At 36.3% G+C, this 8,608-nt stretch overlaps 1 protein-coding gene across 5 annotated transcripts in view; it reads right to left on the bottom strand.

The window, feature by feature from the left end:
- The window catches only part of PPP1R12A (protein phosphatase 1, regulatory subunit 12A), a 73,144-nt gene that overhangs the window by 50,778 nt on the left and 13,758 nt on the right, over nt 1–8,608 (bottom strand). For all 5 annotated transcript variants that reach the window (XM_010007986.1, XM_010007984.1, XM_010007985.1 and 2 more), the window contains exon 2: nt 5,726–5,844. In XM_010007986.1, the coding sequence (XP_010006288.1) occupies nt 5,726–5,844 (119 nt within the window). The remainder of the gene's footprint in view (nt 1–5,725; nt 5,845–8,608) is intronic.

Below are 8,608 nucleotides of genomic sequence, written 5' to 3' on the forward strand. Positions count from 1 at the left end.
TGCAGAGAAAGTAACTAATACTGAATACAGACTTCTATCAGGATCATAAATGATTACATTTCTGAAGCCCAAACAAGACACAATGGCTGCAGAGGACTAATAGCTGCACCAAGAATGTTACAAGACAGTAGATTTCTGACCATATCTCAACAAAATAAAGTAGAAGAATCTTGCCAATCTACATAAAACATCTTGCATTAATAATTGGAATGAAAACAGGAATTGAACTTTGTGTCATAGAAAAAGAAAAACTGATCTCTGAGACAACCTAAATACAATTCTCATTATTAACTACAGTAAATGGAATGTAAACAGCCTTTATTATACCTTGTACGGACCTTTCTCCTTGCTTTTGTTTTGCAGACTATTAAGATATCAGGGAAAAAGAGACTGCTCTTCATTTGCTTCCAACACTTTCTTCATACGGCCCATAGATGGCAATGCGCTGCCTCCCAGCTCAACTTCAGCCGGAGTATTCCCTCACACCACCAATACACTTGAACCCTCTGGCAGTCTAACAGCTTCTTAAATCATTAATAACTTATTACTAACAGTTTTCACTGTTTTTTTCTGATCAACAAGTGTTATTCAACAGTTGCAAACAGGTCTGAAAACAGTGTGCTGTTCAGTGGGCATTCAATGAAATTCAGGATAAATTTAAATGCTGAATCATTGTTTCAGGACTCCTCAGCCATATAAAGGCATGTTTCATAGATACTGCATGGAAGATCAACCCACTTTTTACTTCATGCAGAGAATGTTTATATACAAATGTAATAGTTCACATTTTATCCACATAAACAAAGCTGAGTTAAGCAATACATCCAAGAGAGTCTCGTTACACTTACCTATAATTAAGAATGGGGAACATTTGTTTCTCCTTGGAAAAAGAGAAGTGATCTCGCCGACAGTTACTGAATAGCTATCACGCTGTATCATGAACTCCTGATTTACCTCACGTCACCTCTCCCTACTAACTCACCTCCCGAGAATGTTTTCTACAATTCAAAATAACTGCTTAAGCAGTTTAAGGGGACATCTGATGATAAACAGCTAAAAAATGGCTTCCAAACCATTTTACTTAACCGTACTCAAGGCCTGCAAAGAGGCAACATTTAAAACTGGCCAGGACTAGCCAGGACAAAAGCCACACGTCTTTCAAGTCTACTAATTTTCACTAGTGCAAATGAAAACTTCACACTATTGGCAAAAGACAACTTCCACAGCTATGATACACTGAAACACTAAGAAATCATATCAAGAAACTGTAAATAATATTTTAATGCAGATTAACAATTGTGTGGATTGCAGTGGCACCTATATTCATAGGGCTGGCTCATATCAAAGGTATCAGCCATATGGAGAACCAACAAAACAGGTCCTTAGAGAAGTTTTTTGTATAACACAAAATAATTAGAACATATGGTGTGCAAAGAGAATAGTTGCTCAGCACCACTGTGGAATGATTTCCATAAAACACGTAGTTTTGCTATTTGTGAAGTGTTCATAACTATGGCAAAAAAATCTTCACACCTTACCTGACCACATATGTAATTTAGCTTCCCACAAAATGTAAAACTAACCCAGGTTTTAAGCTTAAAAAAATCATTAAGCCAATAATTCCCCTTTGACAACTAGGGTAGAAAAATTATTTCCTTACTATCAGAGTGCTATGGCTTCACTTATAGGATAGCTAGTCTGTTAGCTTTGAATTACTGCACAGTCCATTACATGAACACGGTCTTCCTATATGCTCAGCAGAAGAGAGGTGACCTTGTCTAGGGATCTATGGCCCACAGAAGAGGACAGAACATGAACAGATGCTTCAACCGAGGGTCACAATTTAGAAGTGTTGCATATGGAGATCAGAATAAGTGCAGAAAGACAGATATTGGATAACAGTACTACACAAGCCCTCTTATTTTGCATCCAACATTCCTTACACAGAACTTGCAAAACAAGGAGATTAATTTGAACTACTGACCATCTTCTCTCTAGACAGGTCAGATTTTGGAGTCTGAATACTAAAACATGATGAGTGAACACTGCAGAGCCTTCTTTTTTCTTAAGCTTTTAACGTCATGTAAACTTTTGTATTCTGTAATTTACTTATGTGAATTTAGTGTCTCCACAGGCTCCCATTTTTTGTCCTGTAGTTTGACATGACCTTAAAATATAAGTCAATACCTGTAAAAATGGGGCATAACTGCAACAAACTGATGAACTGTGAAGGCTGAACAGTTGCACAACTGGAAGGCTCTATTTGAACTTTTCCTACAATGACTGTAGGTCTGCGAAAGCAGCAGAAAGAGTAAGCTAACACAGTGATTCTCCTCAGACTCTACCAGAAACTACTATCAAATGTCATCACTTAAACATATCTGAAATACAAAATGAACTCACTGATCTTTCCAGACAATCTTTTGCCACCAAATAAGTGCTGATGCCATTATTTAGGAAGCCATACTCATAGCATTAATTAAACAACACAAAAATGAAACTATCATGAACGTAGGAATAAATACACTTGGAAAAAGGTGGCAAGGCAAGAATGTTATAAAACCCCTACTTAATTTTCATGCTGCATATTTTACTTTCACATAGGCAAGATTGCCTTGGCACCCAGGTTTGTTTTAAAATAAATAGGCTGATCTTCTATTACCAGTAACACGGAGACAGGGCTGATTGCTTCACAGACCCCACAGTTAACCTACATTACCAAAACTGCAGCACTGTTTTATGTTGTATGAGGAGCAATGCTAAAGCTGAAGGGATAATTGCAGTGAGCCACACATACAAAGATGAACTGTCGCAATGCATCAGCGATGATTCCACTTTAAGATAAACAATTAAGTTCCTATTTTAGAGCTATTAACTTCTCTAGCCACACCACACACACAATTAGGCACTTTCCAAGTGATCATGATAATAGCTAAATAATCATTCTGTATATAATATTAGCTTTATCTGCAAATTAAGGATGCCATTAAAAGCATGTGATTAAAACCTTAAATTGCTGAGACAACTGTCTCGTGACGTAGCTAGATGCACACTACTAGTTCACATCCAGATTCATTACCTTTTTATTCTGTTCTCACCCACAATCCCTAAATATTTTGCATAATTTCATCCCTGCAAATAAAACCCCTTAGTCCTTACACCTTCAGACCCAAATTCAGAAGGAGGGATGCTGCATGTCTTTTTCCCTGCTCTGTGAAACTGAAACTCTAAGTGGTCTAACAGCAAAACAAAGTAGGCAGAATACATATACACAAACGCGTTTATATATGTGTCTGTGTAAATATATATACATTAAGAAAAATAATACATACGGGTTATATATATATATGTATATGTATATGTGTGTATATATATATTAAAATATATATGAACCTTAAGCTTCAGTGTCCTGTTAAGAGCAGGAAGGCAGAAGTGTTGTCAGGAGTGTTAACAGTGTGGTTACTCTTCAGGACAGGATCCAGTTCCTGTTCTCCACAGAGGGAGGTCAAACCACTATGAAGCACAGCCCTAGGAAATTATTTCTCACCTGACAAGGTGCCTTGTATAAATTTTTCAGATCGTCTGAGGAAGACCATCAGTCTTCTGAAAATCCTGTAGCTAGTCAACAAGCCAACTGATACAAAAATGTAAGGGGAATGGCTTGGAAAATAGGTTTTCTATAGAAAGTGAAATTTAGTATTTTAAAACAACCTTAATTATCCCTTTAGAAGCTAACATCTACAGTGTGAGAACATCTACATTCTTCTCAGACTTATAAAGACAGAACCATAGACAATTTATTGTAAGCTTCAAATATGAAATAAGTAAACCACATTGAAATTTCATGCGCATTGTGTCACTTAGTTTAGGTTGCTAATGCTAATTTTACAATTGGGCTGTTCGAAATAATTGAACTTGCAAAAGAATACAAATTAGTGTAGAATGTTGAATCATGGCATTGTAAAAATGTACATTTAAAAAAATAATTTTACATATAAGTAAGAGATTTTGAAAGAGTTCTTTTCCCAAATAATGCCAATTTTATATAGAACCACTACAGTCAATTTGTGTAGCATATCACTAAAGTCACACATTTCAAAAACAACCTTGAAGAGTTTAGGCTGAGGAACATTCCAGAAACAACTCTCTAGCTAAGATTGACAGTAGTGCTAGAAAAGAGAACAACTGTATTTTTCCCAAGTAATTAAAACAGACAAATGACAGTACAGACAAAGAGAAATATTTTCAATTATCTAGTCTGATATTCTTTGTGCGTTAACAATAAGAACTATTAGTGAAAATTCCTTTAACACCACTAAATAATTAAACCAAACCCATTGTCAAATCAGCCTACTTCTGTATATCAGTAGATACCTCTTATGTCCCTGCTTATCATGTCATCCACTTTCTTTTTACCATTTGCTTTGGGCATTAAACAGGCTTAACCACACAAATTAAATGAGGGCAAAGCCTGAAGGAATTATTAGTTTACCGTTAAGTTACTTAAGTCCACCTCAGAGAGATACACTCGACACTACATAAAAAGGTAACCTTTTCAAGGAGGAAGAAGTCTTTTAAGAGGTAGGCAGGGGTCTAGGAATAATGGAGATGTAGCCCCCTAGGACCACCCCCAAGGGCTCCATCTTTATTCTGAATGTTATCTTCCTTCAATACATTATAACTCAGACCACATCATCCAAGTTCTTGTACTGGGGGTTCTGGAGTAGAAGTGCCTTTCTGTTGGACTCAAGATGTTTAGTCAACAACAAATGAATATTGTTTCCTCTGTGGAATGGAAAAAACAGGAACTTTCAAAGACCTTTCACTGGAAAACCCACCTGAGGACCAGACCATGGAAAACAGCAGGGTAAGGAGGGGAAAAACAGCAAAAAATGAATTAATATGCTTTTTTCAAAGGCCAGTTTCTCTTGTAAAGACAACACTGCCAGTACTAGCAATTTTCTAGGAGCAAGGTGCATAAATTTAGGGTATACATTTTTAAACTATACTGTCAAAATTTGCTATCTATATAGTGCTCTTGGAAGAGTACACAAAGCTGGGAGGAACTTAAGGGTTCATAATAGGTTCACGAGCCTAAAAAAAGTGCCATCTTAAGACTCCTTATGCCAAGGAGTAGTGTCAGACATTTGGCATTCTAGACAGGCATTCAAAAGTTCAGAACTTGACACAAAGGGGGATTAACAAAGTACAGTATAGTTGTTTACTCTTGTTTTAATTATTCTAGGCTTCCTTGTACCTTACAGCTGGATTCACCTCATCCTAGAATTGACATGTGAGTCACTCTAAAAGTGCTTATTTCTCTCCTCTCTAAGGCACAGATTTCTTTAGACATAGTTTAAAGCTCGGATATAGCAGTCCATATCCCAGATACACTGAATACCACCCATATTATCTGAAGACCACCTAAACTGTGTTTAGTGAACATAGGACTTCTGTCCTCTTTCTTCACAAGAGGCTGGGCTGAGTAAAAACATCTAGAAGACAGTTTGAGCACTGTACATTGTATTGACAATTCTCTTCACAAAAAAAAATTGAGTTACTTTAAAATACACAATCACAGAATCACAGATTAGGGGTTGGAAGTGACCTCTGGAGATCAGGGTCCAACACTTGTGCCAGAGCAGGACTAAACCATTTAGCAAAAGTTTTCAAAAATATAATTAATGTCCAGTAAACAAAACCACCCTTCCATATTAAAAATTACCTTGTCTATTTACTTCATTCTGAAGCAGCTCTTCCATTGCCTCTTCTTCAGCAATATCTAATGGAGTGTCTCCTTCACTATTTACAGCTCCTACATGTGCTCCTTGGCTAATTAAATACCTGCCAATAGAAAAACACTGTAAGCAACATAGTAAATCTAATGCAAAAAAATAGCAGCCACTAGGATATAATATACAATGGGTATATAAAGGCACACATCAACAATTAATAGAAAAACCTGTATTAGGTAGAAGTAAAAAACGTCATGACTGTCTACAATCCCTATTAATCCCTAAATACATGTATGTCTTTTCATAATACCCATTCATACAAACAGCCCTCTGTTTGCTGTTAGTTTGCCACATAGACTCTGACATGTTTAAATATATACTTGCAAGATCTGAAAGAAGAAACTATTTAGATGATTAACAAAAGTGAACACAAGGTGAACAGGGGCTGAATCACTGATTTCCCATGAGCTCCTCATATTGAGCTGTTCTTCCCAAAACATCCAAATTGAGTGGTTCATCACGTTTCTACACTTTGCCAGAATGATGACACCGGGTCTCTGAGGCAACTTCAAAAAGCTAATAAATTCAGAATCACCTCTGCTTCTAAGTATTCAGAAGTTCTGTTTTTAGTGAGGACAGAGGTGAGGCAGATAAAGGAAGCAGTGCTTTGCACTCTATTCCAACCCCACAAACCACTTTTTAAAATTAAAGTACCTACTGTCTCAGAAGCCAGCAATCCAGACTCAGTAGAGTTTATTTCTGAACTTCCAGTTAAGTCAAATGGATCAATTCCAACAATAAGTCACAAAAGGATTAAGTTATTTCATTGTATTAAACCATAAGCCTATAAAGTTATTGAGAATAAACAATCAGGAAATACTCAGACCTGAAGAACTAGTAATCCATTCAGTAACGGGTATGAAATCAAAAGTGCTTTCTTAACCTCACTATCGTAAAATTTTGAATTATGCAGGAGCCAATAAAAAAATTAATCCAACACTAATATAAATGCTTTAAAGTATGCCTGCTTAAGTACTGCTAACTACAATAACAGATTTCAGATCTAGGATCACATTTTCCTTGTCTTTATTCAGTAACTCAGTACTCTCATACATTTCTAGTTTTAATGTATGATTTAAATAACACATGATATTAAACCTTTTTAACTACATCAAGAAAAGGTAAGAACTGACCAATCACAAAATGGAAATGAATTCCCAGAACTGTAACCATTTCTCCTGGGACATAAATGATCAGTTGCCACCACTTACTTCGATGCTGGTATATGGTGATGATTTTATCCTATTCCTTTTAAAAGAGCACTGCTGTGACTCTTCTGTCTCTCCAAAGGTTTAACTTCTTTGAGAATGAAAACTGAATACAAACTAACATTTCTCAGCAGTAACAGCTGTACTGTTTTAACAGTGACATATCCTTCCAGGTTACAGATCAGATAACTCCTATGAAAGGTGTCTGCTAAACAGGCAAAAACAGCAGCAGGGAAAAGGAACTTTCTTACAAAGTCAAAACATTGATTCAAAACAAAAGTCAATCACTGGCAAAAATATGTTCATTAAAAAATCCCAAGTCAACACTGATGCTCTTTCAATCTGTTTTTTTCTAATATAGGCATGGAAAAAGTGATGTTTAAAAAAACGGATTTTTACCTGTTTCCCTGCAGGTAAAAATTAGGCTATTTTTTAAAGGAAATTCCTTTCTCATTGAAGGGGCTGGTTTTGGTCAACCAGACCAGTAACTTACAGACATGAGGAAAGGAATAAACCGTAAGAAAGCACAGAATTTCAGATACATTTCAGGAAGTTATTATTTAGATATGTGAACAACAACATGATAGAATTGTTTTTTAATAGACTCCAAAAATGAAGCTACTGCAGACCAAAATCAGATCAGTAGGGCCAGAGAAGTAGCTATCTGAGTTCCCTATTGCACATGCTTACAGGGCCTTAGTTTTTCTGGGTCAGTAAAAGAAGAATGGGTGAACATGCCCCAGGTTCACAGCATTTAAAAGGACAGGAGAAATAGAAACATGAAAGGCAGCATGCGCCTTGCCAGGAAAGTGAGAATGGTCCTTTCCCAACCTTCCTCCAGCCACTCCAACAAGGCCTTCCCTCTGCTACCCCGTATACAAAAAATTATTAATGATCTCCTCAAGTAAATTAATAGTCAAAGAGCAACACTCAGTATAAATCAAATTATCCAAAAGCCAACTGTTTTAAAGACACCTTTTAAGCCTGGTAATGAAATCCATGTTTGTTCTGTTTTGCACATCATTCAGTAACAGAAGTGTTCAGTGTCCTGAAAAAGTTCAAGCCTTTGTTTATTTTCACTGACAGTAAAAAGTTTCAGCAAAGCAATGACAGTGTTCTGATGGTGCATGAAGTCACCCTGGTGCCTACAAGACTGTAGATTTAATTAGGAACCCTAGGACTACCAAGGGAAAGAAGAGCAATTGTTTCAGATGTGTAGGTAACTTGACTCTGCATCACACATAAAAAAGAAACAGATTCGGTAAACAAGATGAAGAGAACGATGTTCTGAGTTTGTAAGGCAAAGCTGAGCAGAAGCTAATACCAGAATAATTATAAAAATCAGATTTTGTTGTTTTTGAAAATACATACTTTTCAAACAAACTATACTACATGCTAAATGTTAAATTTATACTATGACTTTAACATGGGTGTATTTGACATTTCAGTTATTCTGGTACCATATACTAAACTCTTCACATGCAACATTGTATTACTGTGTGTATTTTTTAAAGTCATCCATGCATTTTTTTTTTAAAAAAAAGGGCGGGGGGGGGGCGGGAGCGGGAGGGGGGCTGAATTTCTTGCATTTTCTCTTTGTTAAGC

The sequence above is a fragment of the Chaetura pelagica genome, unplaced genomic scaffold (assembly GCF_000747805.2).
Source record: "Chaetura pelagica isolate M959 unplaced genomic scaffold, ChaPel_1.0 scaffold50, whole genome shotgun sequence".
NCBI classification, from domain to species: Eukaryota; Metazoa; Chordata; class Aves; order Apodiformes; family Apodidae; genus Chaetura; species Chaetura pelagica.